Source organism: Podarcis vaucheri (genome assembly GCF_965113315.1).
Source record: "Podarcis vaucheri genome assembly, chromosome: 4".
Lineage (NCBI taxonomy): Eukaryota > Metazoa > Chordata > Lepidosauria > Squamata > Lacertidae > Podarcis > Podarcis vaucheri.
The window spans coordinates 35,611,891-35,634,495 of NC_138762.1; the positions used below are offsets into that span (position 1 = coordinate 35,611,891).

A 22,605-nucleotide genomic window follows, 5' to 3' on the forward strand; every position below is an offset into this window, starting at 1 on the left:
CAAGCAGTAGTTAGCCCCTGATTCCTTTAACTGAATCCCTTGCAGCAGCAGCATTAGAGGGGCAGGCACAGCCAATCCATGCCCCTCAACCAACCAAACCATAAACCAATGCCTTAACCACAACCTTACAAGTTGTGACGATTTGCTACGCAGTAGGCAAAAACCAAAAATCCTACCGGGCCCCTGCCCCAAGAGCAGACGACCCCATGACAGGCATAGCAAGGTCAAAGCGAACAACCCTAATTCTAGGGGGGGGGGCAATCCGATGCACGGGCGAAAAGAGGAAGCCCTAGCCTCGTGGAAGGAGTTTTAGCGTTTCTGGCTGTCAGTCAACAAATGGCAACATTAACTTCTTCCCAACAACAAGGGAAGCCCCAATCGCATCAGTGGCCAACGATCAATTAGCCTGCCCCCAACTTTGGAGTGTCCTGGCGGCCCCCACCGCAACACGTGCTCTCCATGAAGGAGAACACGTTTTAACATCACAATGTGCTTTCCCCAAAACAGCCAGCCATGATTGCATAAGCTAGCATGCATTATGACCAGGGCAACGTTTTCTGTTTCTAATAAAGAGTTAAGAACCCCACTTCTGAATCTCCTTTGTTCAGCATCCTATTCTCATAGCGGCCAATTGGATGCCTACAGGAAGTCTGCAAGCAGGATATGAGTCCCCCGGAAACCAGTACTCAGAAACATGCCTAGTCTGATGCTGAAGGTCATACTCCACCATTGTGACTGGTAGACACTGATAACTTTATTCTCCATGAATTTGTCCAATCCCCCTTTAAAGCCATTCAAGACTGCATAGACACAATTTTATTTAAAGCACATTTAAAACACATGGCCTCTCCCTGCTAAGGATGCTGGGAATTGTAGCTACGTAGTTCTCAAGATTCTTGGGGGGGGGGTCATATGCTTTGAATATATGGTGTGTGTGCAGCCCAAGTAGTCATCCAGACCCTCCAAGTGTCCCGATTTTCCAGGGACAGACCTGGATTTACAGAAGCTGCCCCATTTTCTGATTTGATCCCAGAAGGTCCCGCTTTTCCTTGAGACATTCCTATTTTCGCCAGAGAAATGTTGGAGGGGATGGAATAGGACGTCCCTATTTTCATCAGAGAAATGTCACTACATCATCAATACAACTGAGAAGGGATTTGCTTACCAAGCTCCCTTTCCATCTCTCTTACAAACAACAACAACTGCATTTAAGCACATTTCAGTACCAAAATGGTTCATCTGATGCATTTATTTAATGCTGGTTCCAGGTTCCGAGAGGCACTTGGGCACGATATTCTCAGATACCCAAATGCCCCTCCTTGCTATTATCATTGCTGTCCATTCACCCTTTAAGCCCATACTGACCACTAAGACAGTTAGACAAAACCTTGATAGTCCTATCATCCATGAACATTAACCATCATAGTTAAATGAAAACAAAGTGTTCAGAGGCACTATACCCTCAAGGAACAAACAAGGCTGGCCCTAACATTAGGTAGAATGAGGTAGCCTCCTCAGGCAGCCTGCATGTGAAGCAGAGGCAGCCAAGATGTGTGTCCCATACTGTCCTTTACCTCAGCAGCAAAATATCTAGGGCTTCTCAATATTTTGTGTTGACCCTGAGAGATTTCAAGTTTCAGGTTCAGTTCTGGTTCACTAGAAAACATATATTTGAGGTAGCAATCCTATAATATTCTATGGAGTGACGCTCTTTTGAACCCGAAGTTCTCAACAAGTATGGTTAGGAATGCACTGTCAGTTTGACCTAATTTGGGGGGTTGAGAACAGATTCCATGTAACCCCCTGATTCTAACCATGCTCATTTTGTCAACGAACAATGTAAAACAATATTTTAACAAAGTTCTGAGTGGATTTTGGCAAAAATCAGCTTGGGTATTCATGCGCTCTTTCTGCCATGATGTCAGACCTGTGTGTGCCCCATCATATATGAGAAAAACACACATGACCATTTAGATGTCATGAAAACCCATCGCTAATTGCATAATGTGCACATATGTTGAATGAGTCGCCACTTTTTGTTTTAATGTTTATTTCATTAATGTGTTTTTAGCTGGCTTTGCATTTTGATGTTAAGTTTATTTTGGGGGGTTCTGTTGTGAACTGAAAAGCAGGGTACAAATTAAAATTAAATAATTTGCGTACATTTGCCATACTTGTTGTAAAACACATAGGTTATATAGATAGATATCTGTGCAGGAAAATCACATCCAATTGAGCCCTTTTAAGTTACAATCTTTCTGCAAGAAAGTTCTGTATCTCTGAGGGCCAGTGTGGTGGGGGTTAGAGTGTCAGACCAGGATCTAGTAGCCCAGGGTTCAGATCCCCTCTCAGCTATGAAGCTCACTGGGTAATCTTGGACCAGTCATGCTTCTCAGCCTAATCTACCTCACAGGATTCTTGTGGGGATTAAATGAGGAGAAGGAGAATCACAAACACCACCTTGAGGTCCCTGGAGAAAAGATGAAATATAAATGCAATCACTCAATCAATAAGACTGTGTACTCCTAACGAAAATACTATTCCGGAAAATGGTGAATGTTTTAGTTCTTTCGACTTTCTGCTTATTCATTAACATCCATCAGCTATGTACACATCACTCAGATATTCCATCTCCAAATCTACAGAAATAGCAGCTCTCGACAACCTCTGAATTCTGGAAAAGGGTAAATGGGGCAAGTTTGTTTATATATCAAGAAAGACCAGCATTTGTTCAAAGAAGTATTTGGGTACAATCCACTGGCAAAGTATCCTGCCCAAGTACCACTCAAACAACTGGGAGCTGTGCATTAGTGCTTCTACTCCCTGCTCTCGTTCAGTCCCATTCAATGGGTCTTGCTCAGGAGAATCCCCCCAGTGAGTTTTTGAATAAACTAAGTGCACGGTTAAGCTGCTGTCCCATAAACAGTTCTCTTCAACCCTCGCTTCCTCTAAGCAGAAGATAAGACTCACCTGCCATTCTTCGTGACAATCATCTCATTAGTAACTTCTCTGAATCTCTGCCATAGTGCAGCATCCTCTAAGACAACCTGGAGCTGTTTTTCGGTGGGGTCTCCTTTGTCTCTGCCAGCTTGGAGCTCGTTCTCCACCACATTGAGCAGCCTGGAGACAGTGCAGTCACTATGTTTCTTGCAGCCCAAATCAGTCATGGTGACTTTAATGTCAGAAACTTCTCAGATGACTTAAAAAAAAAAAAAGCAGCAACAACAACCCCACAGATCTGAACCTAAACCAATTAATTAGCCACAGTGGAACAAATGTGCTCACCTCAGCCTTTTGCCACAGACTTGCTCTTCCCCCCACTATGTCCCAACAGGAGGATGACACCTGTGTGTTAAGGTTTTAACATGCACACACAACCATTTTCTAATTACTGACTGTCAGGTGGGAGACAGCCTGATTAGGCAATTGGCTGCCTCTGAAGAAGAATCTTCCATTCAAATCACCAAGCTTTTATCTTTTCTGAGGAGGGTCTAATTATTCTGCTCAAGAACTATATTTCCATTAATGAAAATGGTTTAATGCCTCAACTGAAACAGTGAATGGAAAGTGGGTCTGTGCAGATGCAAATTCCTGCTAGAAATGGGAGAAGTAACAGCATTCAACAGCAATCTGTGGGGATATTACTTGATGGATATACAAATCTGGCCATTTACCTGTTATATATTTCTCAACAGCAAATCCTCTGCTCAACATCAGACCATACTTCCTTGAAACTGGAAAATAACTTGTGCAGGTTTCCTGTATTTGAGATTAAGGAGCTAATTCTGGGGAATGAAATGAAGGTGGGTGAGGAGAAGGGGTGTGATTAAGTTTTCTCAAAAGAATGCTAATACTTTCTGTTCACACCCAGCACTCAAAACCGAGAACCAGTTTACGCAACCATTCATAGGAGCCCACTCCTAGGGGCTGTGGGGGCTTCAGCCCCCACAATAAGATATTTGACGGGGCTGGGCCCCTGCTAAGTTGATGGGCATTCCCATTCAAATGGTGTGTGCGCACTGCATCATGCGATCAATTATGTGAGGGGCAGCCTTACCTGGGCCCCCACAATATTTTATTCAAGTTGGTACCCCTGCAACCACTTGTTCCATTTCAGAGTGCTTTTCTTGCCCAGATTGCACTTGGGAGACTGCAAAGGGATGGTCTTATAAATTCATCATGCTTACAAAACTCAGTTTGGCGATAAATCATATGAATCCCCTGAATAACAGCTTAAATATCTAGGGCATTTTAGTTGAGAAAAAAGGTTGATAAGAAGGGACATGATGGGAGCATATAAAACTGCATGTAGTCAGCAGTATGAAGAAAAGGGATAGGGAAAACATTTTCTCCTCTCATAATACTCTCATAATACGGACGTAGATTGCTTTACAAGTGGAATAGTCCATTAACTAAGGGTAGTTGTACTCAGAACAGTCCTTATTAAAATTAATGAACCTTAGTCATGTTAATTGATTTCTGTGGGTCTAGTTGAATTCTAGTTGAATACCATCCTAGACTTTGAAGGATCTACTGGCCAGTGTAAAAATATTATTGTAAGTGTTCATTCTTGAGAAAGTGTGTTTGGGGAAGTGCGTGTTTGCTTTATAGGTAAACATTGCACACCATCATATTGCATTCCTTGATTTTGGAGAGGGTGTCAAATGCTGACTTCTAACTGAATTCAGTTTTTTTAAAAATATAAATTGAGCTGGAGAGACTTGGGCTTTGTATCTGATCAGTTACTAAATTCACTGAGTAATCTTGGACCAGTCACCCTCTGAGTCAAGCGTAGCCTACATAACAAAAGGATGATGTGCAGGCTAGACCTATCTCCTAGGCTTACAACAAAAAGCACTCTGGCAGGTCATAGAATCATATAGAGGTGGAGGGAAACCCAAGGATCATCTAGTCCAGACATGTCCAGCTCCCAAGAGACTGCGATCTACTCCCAGGATAAAAAAACTGGCAATTATCTACCCATTGTCACTGGAGAGAGGAGGAGTGTGCGTGCAGTGGGTGGATTGCCCAGAGTTGTTGAGCTCTTTTTTGAGGGAGGATTGCACAGAGATCTACCGGTAGATCGCAATCTACTGGTTGGACATCCCTGATCTAGTCCAAACAGCCTGCAATGCATATCATGACATCATTGCTCCTGCTGAGAGCTGCACTCTCTCATATTAACATTGGTTAAAACACATGGTGCCAGTGATTAGTGAAGCAGTTAGCGCTTCAGTAAACTATTGGCTAAATAAAACATAATGGAACAGGGTGGAAATTGCAGAATATTCTCCTGTATACTCAGTATACTCTGCTGAGAAATGGGAGAAAACATAGTTTTCAAGATGCTTAGTTCACCTTCATAAGGGAAGATAAATTCAATATTGCCGGATTCATTTAAATTAGCATGGTTAATTCTTGGCAATTTTATGATAAGCTATAAATTATTGCAATTATATATCTGAATATGGTACTTGAGGGAGATAATTTAGCCTTGCCACACCTGATTTCCATTGTACAATAGATCAGTCAAACCTTGGTTCCCAAACGACTCCATTTGGAATGTTTTGGCTCCCGAATGCTGAAAACCCAGAAGTAAATGCTCCGGTTTTTGAATGTTTATTGGAAGCTGAATGTCTGACGTGACTTCCACTTGAGTGCAGGAAGCTCTTTCAACCAATTGGAAGCCGTGCCTAGGTTGTCGAACATTTTGGAAGCCAAACGGGCTTCTGGAACGGATTACGTTCGACAACCGAGTTTTGACTGTACTGGGTGGGTGAAAAGCAATCATTTGGCCAAAGACTGAAACCTTCCATGCTTTGGAAAAGTAGTGTGTGGTTTGACTGCTCAACCATACTTCTCTTGGCTTCCCTGAACTCTATGAAAATTGAGACCTCTTCTTCTGCCATTTAGCAACTATCACCTTAGCTATTAGGCGCTGATGTGTACCAGTCCTGCAGTCTGCCTCTCTCAGCCACTAGAAACACGGTTAATTGGCCCTTTATCTGAACTGATCCCTGCAAAAAGCAAAGAAAAGACTAATCTTTCCTAAATCACGTAAAAGTCCAATAATCTCCGATGGTGTCAAACCCTGATTAAAAACACCAGCAAAGCAGCTGTCTTTTTGTCCTTCGTAATTATGACTTGGCATTGTATGTCATGGCTGGGTGGGTATTTGGTTTCCCCAGGCTTCTGGAACTGAACGTACAGGGAAGGGACGGCATTCAAACAGGACGTCTGGGAGATGGAAAGAATGAGCTTGTTTCTTGCAGATTTCATTTGATCAAGAATGTCTCCTCTTTTTTTTTACACGCAGTATAAAAGTCTGTAGGAAAAAACAACTATCAAATATCAGACAAGGAGGGGGAAAGACCTTTCCATCTTCCCCCCAACCTTGCATGATGTGAGCAGGTACAGTGGTACCTTGGGTTAAGTACATAATTCGCTCTGGAGGTCCGTTCTCAACCTGAAACTGTTCTTAACCTGAAGAACCACTTTAGCTAATGGAGCCTCCTCCCGCCGCCGGGAACTGTTCTCATCCTGAAGCAAAGTTCTTTACCCGAGGTACTATTTCTGGGTTAGCGGAGTCTGTAACCTGAAGCATATGTAACCTGAAGCATATGTAACCTGAGGTACCACTGTATTAGCTAAAGGGTACTTTTAGACTGAGCTTAATCAGCAAGTCAAGAAATAATCTCAAGCAACGTCTAGGCAAATGTGCACATTGGTAAACCTGCACAAGCAATGTTAATGTATAAAGCATTTATTAGTGATGACCGTTGCCTGTACCTGTTTGTAATAGTCTTTAAAATCAAATGTCACCATGCTTTGGATTTACAGTATTACTGGCAAATAGTTTGGCAAATGCATTGCAAAGACAGGGAAGCAAATTATTGGTGTTTCACTATGGCAATCTGACTTGCTGTGCAACCTTTATGGTTTCATTCTATGCATGTCAGATGATAGGATGTCCCACTCCTGCATGTTTATGCCAAAGGTGCACTATTATGACATTACACAAGTTCACTCATTTACCATGTGATAACCCAAAATAAGCTGTTTTTCTTTTACCAAGTCAGACCACTGGTCCATCAAGATCGGCATGCCTCTACTTCACTGACTGGAAGTGAGTCTCTAAGGTTTCAGCCAGGACTCTCTTATCTTTCTGCCATTTGAACTAGTAATAATTCATTTATTATACCCCGATCAACTGCCTGGGCTGCCTCAGCCACCCTGGGAAGCTTCCAACGAAAATTAAACACCCCCCCCAAAAAAAAAACACCACCCACAACCAAACAAACATCAAACGGTAAAAGCTTCATGAAATAATAATAAGAAAGAAAGCAAACATTATCTTCCATTCCATGTTCATTAAGAACCTTTCATATGGAAGGTTGTCCTTGTATCTGGTGTGGAAGCCACAATTAGTGCAGAACACAGTGGCCAGACTGCTCAAAGGTTACCAGCAACATGTTACTTTTTTGCTGAGAGAGCTGTGGTGGTTGCCCATGTGTTATGTTAATTCAGAGGTGGACAACTTGGACCCAAATACCTGAAGGACCTCCTAATCTGGCAGAGGGCCTTCTCGGTAGTGGCACCCTCCTTTCAGATGTCAAGGAGATAAAGAATAAATTTAGAAGACATCTGAAGGTTGCCCTGTATCGGGAGGTTTTTAACACTTTATGTTTTTATTATGCTTTTAGATATGCTGTAAGCCACCCAGAGTGGCTGGGAAAACCCAACCAGATGGGCAGGGTATAATTAATTTTATAAATTTATTTATTTATATTATTATTATTAGTAGTAGTAGTAGTAGTAGTATTCACCAGCTCAATCTCTGCTATCTTCTGATAGGGCACTCTTGCTGGTCACCCATGCCCCAGAGATTCATTCATCCCTTATCTGGGGCTGCAAGCTTAAAGTGAACTGACTACAAGGTAAAAGACTGTAAACAATTTCCTGTTCCCATTATGGTATACGGCCAACACTATTAAAATCTAATCCATTGTTCAAAGACTACTCCATAGCTTCAGTATCAAATTTCAGCTTTCTTGAAATGTTTTGCAGTGCTAACTTTATTTAAAAATGATGTACACATGTGTTGAGAAACCAGCTTTATTACAGAAGAGATAGTGCAGTAAGAGTAGTATAAAGTAATAGTTTTTTTCTTAAGGCAGAAAAAAAGACCAGCATAGACAAAAGGTACAATACAAAAGCCAACAAGAAAAGTGTACAAAAATGGAACATCCATTCAAGCTTTTTAAAAAATCAAAACCTTATTACAAAAGTCTCCATTAATGCAGTCATATTGCATGGTGCAAGTAGGCACTTTTTTGTTTTCCAAAAAAGTACATCTTAAAGAAGCCACCTTATATTTAGTAGCTGAAAGGCCTTAAGCTATGACACTGACATACTTGTAGTTAAGGCCAAGACTGGGTTCATCTAAAATAGTGTTGTAACAAGTGTGAACAAGCTACTGATTAATTTGAGCAAGTGACCCTATACATCTAGGACAAGAAGAATAAGGAACTAAATCATTTCCATAATGCGAAAAAATGCTTTATGCCAGAACACAAAGGGTAACTATAGCAGAAATTTAAAATTCAGTATACAGATGATTTTAAAGTCCCGGAAAATAAAAATGTACAAAGATAGTGACAGCTATGTCTTACCACCATAATCCACATTTAGCAAAGGTCCCAGTAAATAAAAATCAATGTCATGATTTGAATATTTTTAACTACGTCCAATGTTATCAAGTGACTTAAAATCGGACTGAATTAGTTAAAAAAATATATTCAAATCATGACAAATATTCAAATCATAACATTGATTTTAACATTTGAATAAAAACCCGAATCTTTAATATAAATGCAGCAGCAGTGTCAATATTAGAAAGGTACTCAAAGACAGATTTTAAATAGAAAAATTACAACTAGAAAGTATCGGTACGAATATCTGAAATGCATTCCGTAATTAAATATTGCAATATTTTAAGAGAAGCTGCTTTAGAAGAGATGCAGCACTGAGGGCTTATGTGTCTCATTCTGCTAAATATACAACTACTGATCCTACCCCTTTCCATACTGAAACCAAGTGCACTAATAATCCAAATTTAATAAATGGATTTCTGAAAAAAGGAACTTTATTCCCATAAAGCAAACCTATTACTACAGCAAGGAAAGCTTGACAAAACTGCTCAAGTTCTTCTTTTAAATATTTGCAAGTTTCAGCGGTACACTAGCATGGCATTTAACATCCGGAAAAAACCCTACATTACCATTGTGCAACATCTGCAATTGGGGGTGAAGACCCTCTAAATCAAGGAAGTTTTGAGAATTTTAAAGAATGCACAAGCACCATTTTACCAGGGGAAAATGTGAAACAAAGGTTCCAGCTTGTGATGTGCACATTGCCTTCTACACTTTGGGGAGTAGGGGGAACAGACCTACTGTCTGTCTCCAGCCTAAAAAAAGCTAGCTGGTAAGAAGATTAGAGCTGGTATTTTAAAAAGACCCAATAGGATTTATGACTCCCCTGTACAGAAAAACCAGACCCTCCAAACTCTGAGAAATGAAGGGCAGAGTTGTCCCCTGCCACTTCTCAGCAATGACTTCCCTGTGCAAGTATTTCTCCAGTACTGAGCTACCAAGCCCAGATGCTGAAGGATCCCTGTCCCTTTTAAGAAAATTCTACCTGGCTCCTTAGCTTACTGCAGTGGTGTGATGAGAAAAGCCACACCAGATGAAATTCTGCCTTCTGTGCAACAATAGCTGTCTTAGGGTATGACTGGCAACCCTGTGCCTTTTCACCCTATGCCTATATGACTAATAAATCAAGGCTGCAGTTTTCCACTTGCGCACTGTAAATTGGTGGACTACTCAAACCAAGAAATTTCACACTTTCATTTTTATAGCTTACTGACATCAGAGCTGCAGTTCTAGAATCTAAAAAAAATTATAAAATCCTCATAAATACCTAATTTTGCAAATCTCTAAATGTGCTTGCTTGGCAAAGCTGCACAGTACAACTAAGCTTCCTAAAAACCCAGGTTATAAATAGTCAATAATATCCTATGAAAAAGCTATAGAGAAAGTTTTAGACAAGATTAGGGTGAATTCTGGTACTCCAGAGTTGTTCAAGGAAATTTCTGTGCTCAGATACGCAAGTGCTAGTCTCTGCCCAATGATGGGAGAAAGCAGAATAGGAGGTATACTAGATTAAGACGGTCAGTCCCAAAAGCCACTACAGCAAAGAATTTGTTCAATGGCTCTTTTCTTTTGCAAACAACACCTGGAGCTTCAAGGTTTCCCAAAATGCTCTAAGACACAAGCTTTAGGATAGCATTAAAAAAGGACAAATTACTCTCGAATAACTGTACAAGTATTTCTTTGGAGGGGAGAATACCCTTCATTCCTTCTTAAATGGAGACAAAAAAATCTAACTGCACCAGTTCAAGAAGTGGAATGCAGCAAAGATTCCCAACGTCTAGGAGTTTGCTCCAATCAATACATGATGTCCTACTAGGAAGCCAGAATGTCATGAACAGAAGTCCCTCCAACTGAAAGCAATCATCAGCTAGGCAGACAATGTAAACAGAAATCAAAACAGCAAGATTAAATAGGGGAAAGGGAATTTGAAAAACATGAGATGTTCCTCCTCTCCACAGTTGGGAGAGCTGTACAAAGTCATATTTTAGATGGATGTGGATGGGAATCTAGCAAAACCAAAGCAGCAAGAGTGGCAAATAATTCATGAGGCAATGTTAGCACTAAGGCAGAGGTCTTGACGTTACTTCAGAGACCATAAAAAGTAGGCAGTAAACTGCTTGCAGAAGTGGAAGGGCACTTGCTTGCTTTCATGATTCCCACTAGTATATTCGCTCATGCTGCTTCTGTTGCTGGTTGGACATTGAATCAATGTCTCGGTTATATTACAATAAGGAATCATGCTTGCTGTTCAATTAGAAGGCAGCTCCTCTTAAGTTCCCTTATACGATTGCAGGAGACAAAAGGTACTTTGGGACCCAAGAAATGAACTCTGAAAATCAATCTCTTTGCCATAAGGCCACAGTAGCCAGTGTGTAAGCTGTTCTTTGGACCCTCTAAATTAAGAATGTGTGACTAGTAAATTTAAATCCCACCTACTTTGCAATTACCATAATATCATTTTCACCAGCAAAACAACAAAATCTGAAGTTGACAATATTGCACCAAATGGACACAACAGCTTAGCTAAGCGAGTGAAAGGAATGTTTTGTTGCTCTTTGGGCTCCTTATCACAAAACACATTACCCTTGGGAGAATACTTTGTAGCTTTGTCCGGTGATTCACAGGTTCACTTAGCAAAATTAATAGCCTTGCCCCTAGGAAGGTGCGTTCAGATGCAAATGCCAGATGACTGTGCAAACCTTCTAGTCCTCAAGGTCACATTGCAGTGTAAGGAAATGGTGCTTATCTTGCTGGCCTGCACAAAAGCAATGAATTATATTTTGAAATAAAGATGACAGCTCTCAGTCAAAAGCCTTTACAACATTTACAACTTTACATCAGTCAGGTTGTATATTGTTTTCCTTTCCCAAAGCACAAGTTAAATTACAGTAAGACACTTTATAGCATGGGTAGGCAAACTAAGGCCTGGGGGCCAGATCAAGCCCAACTGCCTTCTAAATCCAGCCCGTGGATGGTCCGGGAATGAGTGTGTTTTTACATAAGTAGAATATGTCTTTTTATTTAAAATGTATCTCTGGGTTATTTGTGGGGCCTGCCTGGTGTTGTTACATGAGCAGAATGTGTGCTTTTATTTAAAACGCATCTCTGAGTTATTTGTGGGGCATAGGAATTTGTTCATTTTTTCCCAAAATATAGTCTGCCCCCCCACAAGGTCTGAGGGACAGTGGACCGGCTCCCTGCTGAAAAGGTTTGCTGACCCCTGCTTTATAGGTATACAGAGGCTTCTGCACACAGAGAGAAGTGCTTATGCCTCCTCTACTACATGACAGACCGGTCTTTATCTGCAGTCCCAGCAAAACTGTGAGTTCTGTTTATGCACATCTGCAGACTGGAGCGAATATGTAGAAAAGCCTTTTAAAATTGACAAAATATATGCCTACTCATAGCAATGGGTAATAAGACACACACCCCACTCCACCAACTTCTGGAGCAAATTTTGAAGGTGTACAGTGGGCTGCAGAAGAGAGAAGGGGGAAATTCCATTGCTCAAGTTGTACAAGTGGAACAGCAGCATAGAATGCAACCCGATATGGGCACCTAAAAGACCATCTCACAATTAATTTCTCTTTCTACAGTGTGACATCAGCAAAGAGCAAAAATTTGGGACATCTCAGCAAATATAGGTAAACAAGCTCCAATGAGTTAGACTGTTTAAGACTGCAGCTCAAGTACTAACAGGCTGAATCTAGACATATCAAAGAAGAGATTCAGTTAAATGCATTGTAAACTTCATACAGGGAAATCCCATTGGCGAAAAATGGGCCTCCACAGCGCCATCTGGTGCCACAGTGTTATAACGAGTATAAAACGCTTCACAAATGTAGTTGAGTCCTCAGTGTACAGGACAGTTTATATTTGTTTTATGGTTCTCTTTTGTAAGCTATCTTGAAAATCTAGATTTAAATAGATTTAAAAATAAAATAAAAAGCTAGCAATGTTTAGCTACTTAAGAGTATAGTCAGAGATTACTGCATTAAAAAGGAGGAGCTGGGGATATAACTATTTTACCACAGTTTCCCCCCCCCCCCCCGCCCCAATACTTACCAAGTCGTTTGAGTCTCTGTTATGTGATACACACAGTGACACACTTCTTCACAGCATCCCTGCAAAAATAAAAACAAATACACTGTCCCCTTAAGTATTTGAATAAGCCGCACAAATATTTAAAATGTATAAGCAATGACCCTTCACAGCAGCAATGATTTTTGACAAACAGAATCATCTTAGCACTGCTGGGTAAATTAACACCTGTAGTGGGACAGAAGCCATCCTCTTTACCGAATTGCAACTTCTCAAGCAGTTCAATTCTATTAATCTGAGTCTGAATAGAGACAATGGTTTCCTGTCCCACTATAGGTATGAAGGGTCACCATGCTCATTTTGCAAATGTTCTGCTCTAATTATATGGCCACTTCACTCAACAATGCTAAGGTGTTTTTTGTTATCACCAATCACTGCTGCTGTGAAGGGTCAAATTGCATACACAAGCTCTAATTCAACTGTCTCATAATGCATTTTTACCTTTTACATTCCACTGCCATTTAACCCTACCTTCTTCATTAATCTTTTCCCTTTTCAGCAGTGGTGGTTAACCCACTAATTATATATGGTGCTATCTGCCAATACAGTGGTACCTTGGTTCCCAAACAGCTTAGTTGTCAAACAAATCGGCTCCCGAACGCCGCAAACTTGGAAGCAAGTGTTCCAGATTGCAAACGTTTTTCAGAAGCTGAATGTCTGACACAGCTTCCGATTGGCTGCAGGAAGGTCCTGCAGCCAATCGGAAGCTGCACCTTGGTTTTCGAACAGTTTTGGAAGTCGAACGGACTCCCAGAATGGATTAAGTTTAAGAACCAAGGTACCACTGTATACAGGTTTTGGATGGCCTGCAGGGACTCAGCAACAATTCTGTGGCATCATCTGATGAAGCATATGCCATAATAAAAAACCTTAAATCTTTAAAGCACCACCAGACTTTGTTTTTTTCTTGAAATAAACGAACATAGCTACCTGTCTGCAAATTGTTACAAAGACTTTCAACATAGATCTATGGGTAGTTTTGCCACAAACAAAAATATATAATGCTGCCACTCTCTGTTCCCACAAAACCAACATTTTCCATGAAAACTTGGTTCCACTCCTTAGCCCCTAAGCTTTACTGTAACCAAAGTGAAATATGTATCTGAAATAACCACACATTCTTTCCTTATTTGCTCCTGCCTCCACTTCCTCTGTTGTCTCTTTATATCAAATTATATATTTTAAGCCCTCAGGGCAGGAGCCTACCCTCTTGTACTTTCTCAAGTACAGTAATGGCACTATATAAACAATCTAAATGATAAATATTTGTTTGGGATTTATTAATCATAAAACACATTTCACGAGAGTGCTGAGCTTTCTATATTTTCAATCACGCAGCGCTATATCAACCCTATGAGTGAAATATTTCACCTCCTCTATTCAATCATTCCACATAGCAAGTAATCTCGAGAATACAGAGAAGAACGCATTAAAGGGAGATCGATTTTTCCAGCCATCCATATCACAGAAGAAATTCCCCTTTTATGTTTTATGACCTGGGTAGCTCCTGAAGCAAATGAAAGTCAAGATTACCTTGCATATGGTATGAAGGAAATGCTGTACCTAGAAGAGAGAGAAAAACACATGTTAATACATGTGGAAGAACAGGCACATACACACACACACACACACACACACACACACACACACTCTCCCACGGAGTGTCAATGGCAAGTCTGCATAACACATGACCCAAGCCAAGGGTAGTCTACCACATATTGTGGCTTGATAAGTGACTGACAAATTAAAACTAGCATTTGCTTTCCAGTTTAGTTTTCCAACTATCCATGTCAAGATCGGTTTCCATCACCTCTCCCATCATTTCCACATGAAGTAGAGTCTCCTTCCGGGAGAAAGGTAGAATATAAGCTCATTTTCTCATTGTTAGCAACATCTGCACACATGGAGACCACATGTGAAAGAGGAAAGTGGCCAAATGTGGAAGATCAACAGAAGTTGACAATAGTTCAGCTGGGCCTTGGTGACTCTTGCTTTAAGGTAACTAACTAGACTTTCATAAGAAACTTTCTGTCCAAATGGAATCCCCAACAGCAATTGGTTGAGAAAATTTTAGGAGGCGGTGTACTTATGGACATTGGGCTCCATTACTGCAGTCTTTTTATAAAGATATGTGACAGAGAGGGTGAGGAAATAAACCCCTCCTGTTATACATATACACAAACCTATTGCTATTAATAAATAATAATAAATATACAATAATAATAATAATAATGATCTCTAAAGCACCTACAATTTTCAAAGCACTGTACATATATTAAAACTAGGGGATATCCAGTTCTACTCAGTGTGCTCAGCATCCCCCACCCCTCTTTATTTCAGTTTTCCCTCCCCAGGACCACATTTTCCCCTGCCTGCCTCAATTTCTGCTCAGGACAACCTCACCATGCCTCTGTTTCATTAGACCTGCCAAAGAAGCCTCCCACAGTGCCAGGGAGAAAGAGAAGGAGGGAGAAGAAGTCACCACCACCCCCAGCAGGAAGGTGGAGCCTTCCTCTGCTGTTCTCCTCCTCCCACTCAGGTGACCCATCCAGGCTCTGAGGTGGATTCCTGCAAGGGCCAGTTTTCAAATCTCCATTCAGTCAGTGTGCTCCCCAACAGCTCAGACTGCCTTCACAATGTTGGGGTGATAGACCAGTATAATTTTAAAATTATATATATATAAAGGGGGGGCATTACTTACCATGCTAAGGCGAAGAACTGCAAAATGCAGAAGATGAGGGCAAGTCCCTTATTGTGCCACTGAAAGAGGAAGAAATCATCATAAATCAAGCAAAGAAAATGTCATTAAATTTATATGCATAGTTACACCGGAGATTCAAGTACTTACCCAAAAAGCTGCGCAAAGAGTTAATATGAGGCATAACTAAAAGAGAGAAGACACAATCTTAAAATAAGCAAAACATTAAAACTGTAACTGAAGATGAACAGGGTTTTTTTTGTTTTTTTAGCACTGGACTACAGTGCCAGGCTGCAATCCTAAGCATACTTAAGTGGGAAAATTTTTCTTCTTTTTAATCGTCTGGTTTAATTCATCTCTGTGCTAGAAATTGTCAGACTGCATGTTTTATGCTATTGTTATTTTATCATACTGCATTTTATCTTTTATTTTTATCAGTCACCTGGAGAACACAAATATTGGAAGGCCTTTTACTGAGTTAATTATTAGCAACAGTAAGTCCCACTGAACTGAAGTGAAACTTACTTTTGAGCAGACATGAATAGGATTGCACTGTCAGTCTGCACATTTGACCCAACAGTACTGAAGTACACTATAGCTAATTTAAAGTAACCCAAGGATCAGCAATAGATGTATTTTGAATTTTCCAGGGAATTATGGCAACATTTTTGCCCCTACCTCATGACAAAAGGACCTGGTTTCAGCAATTTACCAAAAAGGACACCCCAAGTGTATCGAGTTGGGGTGTGCTTATTGGTACAGAACTTCCTAATTAAATACTCATACTCCACTTAATTAGCAGGTTATGTACCGATAAGGACACCCCCACACTATATAGTTGCAATGAATCAGAGGTCAATAAAAGCCCTAAGAATATGTCCATCCAATATATTTGTCAAACTATTTCCAGTATGTTATCCCAGAACAAATAAAAAAAAGACAAAGCCCCCATCTCAAACATAGTAGCAGTCGTAACTAAGAAACATCAGTCCAGTTCCGAAGGAGCAGTCTAAAGATACACATTTGCCATGACAGCTAAATGGGATCATTAGATACACAGACACAATAGCCCTCCAGGTACAAGATGCTGGGGACATACGGGAATACAAGGTACCACTGTATACCCAAGGTACCACTGTATTTTGGAAATACTGACTACTGATATTTTACCACAAGGTACTTTTATATGCTACGTTTGCTTGTACAGTGGTACCTCGGGTTAAGTACTTAATTCATTCCAGAGGTCCGTTCTTAACCTGAAACTGTTCTTAACCTGAAGCACCACTTTAGCTAATGGGGCCTCCTGCTGCTGCTGCGCCACCAGAGCACAATTTCTGTTCTTAGCCTGAAGCAAAGTTCTTAACCAGAAGCACTATTTCGGGGTTAGCGGAGTCTGTAACCTGAAGCGTATGTAACCCGAGGTACCACTGTATTTTAAAATTAAGCAAATTCCCTTAAAAAGAGCATTAACACTGATAGCCCTCTCAATTCAAATGCAAGTTAAAACAGAAAAGTTTTGTTACTTACAAGCATAACAGCTGTAGCTATCAAACGAGTGGGTTCAAACATTCTTTTCAACTGATTCATCGGTCCCATAAGAAAGACAGTGCTATAAGAAAAAAATATTTAACCCATCTGCTAAGAGCAAAACACACAAATGCACATTATACAAGCTTAAACTGCTACCATTACTGTATTGTACTGTATCATAAATAGACCATACTTTAGCCTCAAAGGTACTATAATCACATAGTATAACTCATAAGAGAAAATTAGGGAACACTCTATTGGAAAACAAGTAGTAAAATCATATAGTATTAAAAACAATACCGAAGCCATGCTAACAGAGTTAAATTGTTTCTCTGAACCCCAATCATAAACATGAGGCTGGGAATAAGAGTTGAGAGGGATACAATCAAAACATTTGGTTTGTAAAATATTTTGATGGTAAAATGGAAAAAGGAGAAAGATTATATATTTCAAGAATGAGCTGCTTAGTTCATTCACCTATTTGATATTCTGAGCAAACCTACTAATTCAAGGAAAGGAAGATTACCTTCCAAGAGACGCGATATTCCCCAGTGTGTAAAATACTGCAAACAAGATTAGCCCTTTCCTGGGAACCCATAGCAGACAAGTACCCTGGAAAGACAGACAAAAGAAGGAACATACACAGTCACTGTAAGGAAGAAAAGTCTGTAAAAACAATTATCTGTAGAGAAAATGAGTATTTTGGTTGCTCTCATTCATTATCACATAAAATGTGTTGCCTTAAGTTTTCTTTTGTCAAAGCCTATTTTAAAAATAGCATATGTTACTATTATTTTACTTTCATGAAAAATCCTCTTAATATTTCATCTAAAAGCAATATTTCAAATTTAGATTTCATCAAGCTGGGAGTCATGCAACGTGATCCCAAATTGGTTTCTGTAGTGGCTTTGTATTGATCAGATGTATGTGCTGTTGTTTTAAACTGCGCATACACACTTATATATGCACATCTATGTGTGTGTAACTGTTTTGTGTATGTTTTTAGTATCCTGCAATAGTGGGGAGCAAGACAATCAACTGAATCAGCATTTAATCAGTCTTTTCCTTGGCATTCTGAACACGTAAGTAAGCCAGGCTCACCACACTGGGAAAACAAGAACTGCATGATACCCAGTATCATGAAGGTTAGGTGTGTTAGCCAGGGCGATGACTGAATCCAAGTTTATGACTTGCCCATCAAGAAGGATTTGATATCCCAACTATGAATGAAAAAGAACAAATCACTGGCTTATTGTTGGTTGCTTGAAAGTATCCCTAAAGCATCAAACACCAGTCAAATTTACGCAAAGGATATTAGAGAGATTATTGTTATTAGTCTTTCCAGTATTAGAATTTATGATGGTTTGGGTTGTATTTTCTCTCTGAGCAACAGGCTTCTCATGACACTGCAGAAAACTTGCAACCAATATTCCAAATCAAATTACATTTAGGTTGCAAAATTTACAAGCTGGCATCTAATGATGCAGAATGGATTTCTGCTTGTACAACTTGTAGGACTTCCCTTTGCATTTCTTCCTCTTTTGCACCCCTAAAACCCTCCTCAGAAAGTCCTTCAACCCTCCAGAGAAAATTTGGACAACTCATAGGGGCTGCAGGAGAAAGAAGAGGAAGTACGCCTCCACAAAATTGGTGACACCCGTGAACATTTACATTGGAGTAAACCCTAATCTACAGTAGGGCTTTTTCCACAGCAAGCATGTAAAAGATTGCACTATCTCAACTGATGTGAAAATATAAGGGGATAGATCGGTCACCGTGATTACTCTTCATGGAGTCAAAACTTTTATATTCCTTCAGCAATGATGGAGCTGAGTGCAATACTGAGCAGCTGGGGGGGTTGCCTTGCACTGTGGGAGATATTATTCAAGAAATCCAAACTTTATCCAACAAAAGCTGATGAGGTGGGGAAGGAAAGCTCTTACCAGAATGGAACACAGAACGCCAATAGCAAAACAAGCTATAAAGCCTTTCAGTCTCGTACTCCAGCTTAAGGAAGATGCATCAATCACCTGGAAATATATTTTTTAAAAAGAGAGTCTTATTAAAATTGTAGTGTCAAGGTTTTAAAAAGGCAATATACAGCCAGTTGCTTTCATTTCCTTCCAGCAGCTTCACTACACGAGGAAACTTCACAAACATGCTTCTAACATCTTTGTGAAAAGTGCCTCGTCCTATCTGTTCTATGAACAGATATCACTTCCTCAATGTTAATATAAGGCAATATTCAATTTTCTTCTTCTTCGACAACAGCTTCTATTAATCATCACTCAAGGCAACTTTGAGCATATTCCTTTCACATGTTCACAGAAAGCAGATACATTTCCCTGGTCATTAGCATTATTTCTATTCTAATATTAAAAACAAAGAGTGTATTGATTCCATTTCAACTGTTTCACATAGTCAATGTTTCATGCCAAGTTTATCCAAAGAGGATTCCGTTTAAAAAAAATACTAGAAAAGAATCCAACTTTTATAACAAATGTATTCGTATAGTTGTATTATGTCTGATTCTACTCTACTAATTCCTTCTTATGACATAATATAGTTTTGAAAATACTATTAAGTTTCTATCAGCTATTGGAGTATAAATATTTTGTAAGCAAGGGCATTCCTGTAATAAAACCAGATTTGGATCATTTTAGTCATTGTTATAAAATCCAATAATAGCAAAACAATTTAGTTTTTTCATCTATATAACATCAGTCAATTAATATGCAGTTGTCTGAAATCCAAGCAGCTAAAACATGGAAACAAAAAAAAAGTAGAATGGAACTGATCCTATGTTTCCAAAATATTTTGTTGTATTTGAATTTATTCATATATTTTGCAACAATTCTTGTATTTTGATAATAAATTGATGGGAAAAGCAAACTAAATTTAAACAAAGATCATCCTAGGACATAAATCAAGATTATCATACCCAACATGTCAAAGCATTTTCAAGTGTTCAAAGAGCTTCAATTATCTAGTTGCAATCCTTACAAAAACCCTGTAAGTTACATGAGTGTTATTATCCATCAGATTGCAAATGGAAATGAGGGCTGAGGCTGAGCAACCGGCTTGCCTAAGGCCACTTGATGAGTTCATGGCAGAGCAGAGATGAAAACCCAGGACTACCTGATATGGAGCAAAGTCTCTTAGCAGCCAGACTACATCAATGTTAACTTAGATACTTCCAGATGCAAACTTCAAGGTTGCTGGTTTCCCTCAGGGATGTTGTGTTTTCCCAGCCCAAATGTGTTTATTAACAATGGCATTCCTGAAACTACAGCACAGCACTGTGGTTGTGCAAGTGTCATAGGTATATCACTAGTGATAATGACAACTCTCTCCACAAACGAACATGATAAGCCTCATATTGTGAACTTTGTATTACTGATCTCCTGACGCACTTATGCAATGCATTTTAAAAATAAAATGAAATGCAGTACAACTATCCCACCTTTCTAACCATTTACATTACTTTTAAAGTCACTTTGAATTTTAAAAGATTCCCTTACTCTTGATATGCTCTAACACAGCCCCCCCCCCAAAAAAATGGTAATTAAGTATTCATCAAGCTGTTTACCAAACAAACATAGCACACAAGGAGCAGGCCTATCTCCCTACAGCAAGATTAGTCCTGTTAAACTGGGAATAGAATATCATGCTACATCTGCCAAGCTAGAGTAAACAGCACAAGTAGCGGCAAGGATAAGAACCACAGAGGATCCAATAATTTTTCACCACTCATCCCACCATTCTAAAAGCCCCCCCCCCCTCCAATTAAGCCTACATTTATTGTGTTGAATTACTCGGGGGAACCAGCTGGTGCCAAGGGTTGCATTCAGAGCTGACTTTGTACTAGCAGAATGCACTTCCATTTATGCAAGAAACGGCACCTTTGTTGGAAGAAAATGCTGTCCATAGTATTTTCTTTCTAGGCCCCTATCAGTTACACAGCAAAACCAAAACAGGTTTTACTTATGGACTTCACCAATCAGTATTGATTTAATCTGCATTAATTGGTCAACTAAAGCTTGCAGGCTAAGTTTTAGAACATATCAAACAGTCACAAAGATACACGTTGAGACAGTGATGTTTCGCTTTCCATCTCCTTATGTTTTGCAAGTTCTACCCAGGGTGCCGTTAGTATGTAAACAATTATGACACAGCTTCCCTTTGGCCTTCGTCCCTTGAGCACAAAAGCATACAGTACAAGAAGTGCCCTTCCGTAGCCTAGGATCATGTTCTTACAGTGGCCAACCAGATGTGCAATATTAACACACTAGCACTCTTCAGCTCCTGCTCTCTAGCAACTGGTATTCAGAGGCATGCTGGGTGTGATACTAGAGTAAATATATATCTGTCATGATAAACAGCCATTCAGTCTGTCCTGTATTTTTCACTCTTCCTTCATTATATCAAAAGAAATGCATTTAAGCTTTTTGTTATACGGCAAGTGATCTGTTGAAAGACAAACCGGCGAAACCAATTTACGACTCTTTGGTCGGATGCATAAACCCCAAATTAATTTCTCTAGAACTGCCCTAACCTGGGTGAACTCTGTGCACCTATTCAGCACCTGCTGAATTACAAGCAAGGTGTGGGTTCGAGTCCAGTTCAGCAACAGTTAAGTACCAAAAGGGGAGGCAGCATTTTTTTTCCTTGGGTCAAATGAAGTGGGGCGAAGAGAGCTTTGAGCAGTACTGAGCGTGTACACTGTGCACAGGATGAGAGCTTGGATCCTGGGGTTTTTTTTCCTGGAGCTTGTGACGTCAGATCCCAAACACCTGGGCGGGCAGGAAGGCAGCAATTAAACGAGAAGCGTCAACACGCACCTTTGGCCAAGAGAGGGGAGAGAGAGCTGGGCGCTAGGAAGGGTCTCTCACGGCGCAGTTGAAAGCTCAGAAAGCCCCCCTGGGACGGGGGAAGGTTATAGGCGACCTTCCTTCATAGGGGGGGGGAGAGAGAGAGGGAGAGAAATAGCAGGTAGTTGAGGAAAGGTGCGGGGAGGAGAGGAATGGAAGGGGCCAAAAAAGGCCAAGCAACAACGACGGCCTCAGCTGCTCCCCTGAAATTGGTGAGGGGGGCTAAGCGCCTTAGGGGTGCGGAGAAGGAACTGGGGCAGGAATTGCTGAGGCGGACCGGGCGACAAAGCCAAGGAAAGAGCCTTCTTCATCCCACACTCCCCCCCCCGGGGGGTTTACCTCCGCCAGCGGCCCCGGCTCCTCGGCGTCCTTCCCGTTGAGAACCCGCTTCAGCTTGTCCATGACACTTGTCGCCCCTCGCGAGCTCCACTTCCCGACGCGGCTGCCTCCACTTCGCCGCCCAAGCTCTTCGGAGACTACAACTCCCAGCAATCGAGGAAGGCCGGGGCTCGCCTAACTTTCCCTCAGCGCCTGGAGCAGTGCATCCTGGGATATGTAGTCGGGGGGTTGCTTCCTCGCACCTGCGCGCTGCAGAGCTCTTTCGACTACGCCTCCGCTCCTCTTTGTGGCATCCGAGTTTATGTCCAGTAGTAGGCGGGTTGCGCCAGTGTTTTCCCCCCGCCCCGCTTTCCTT

General features: G+C 40.6%; 1 protein-coding gene and 1 long non-coding RNA gene across 4 annotated transcripts; one reads left to right on the top strand and one right to left on the bottom strand.

Annotated features, from left to right (window-relative positions):
• Window positions 1-657: 657 nt before the first annotated feature.
• LOC309531492 lies at window positions 658-18,968 on the top strand. 3 transcript variants are annotated; one of them, XR_014219331.1, is made up of 4 exons: window positions 658-738; window positions 7,855-7,937; window positions 12,308-12,355; window positions 18,047-18,968. It is a non-coding gene; the product is annotated as an uncharacterized lncRNA (long non-coding RNA). The 3 variants fall into 3 exon arrangements; XR_014219333.1 differs by lacking the exon at window positions 658-738 and having other exon boundaries at window positions 7,854-7,937; window positions 18,047-18,122; window positions 18,859-18,968; XR_014219332.1 differs by lacking the exon at window positions 658-738 and having other exon boundaries at window positions 7,854-7,937.
• SFT2D2 (SFT2 domain containing 2) lies at window positions 8,102-22,513 on the bottom strand. The gene is made up of 9 exons (XM_082221051.1): window positions 22,251-22,513; window positions 18,984-19,070; window positions 17,567-17,652; window positions 17,038-17,119; window positions 15,661-15,696; window positions 15,514-15,572; window positions 14,346-14,375; window positions 12,777-12,835; window positions 8,102-11,466 (listed from the first exon to the last, which is right to left on the bottom strand). Exons 1-8 carry the CDS (start codon window positions 22,311-22,313, stop codon window positions 12,796-12,798), a joined length of 483 nt encoding a protein of 160 aa, XP_082077177.1. The 5' UTR covers window positions 22,314-22,513; the 3' UTR covers window positions 8,102-11,466; window positions 12,777-12,795.
• Between the last annotated feature and the right edge of the window lie 92 nt (window positions 22,514-22,605).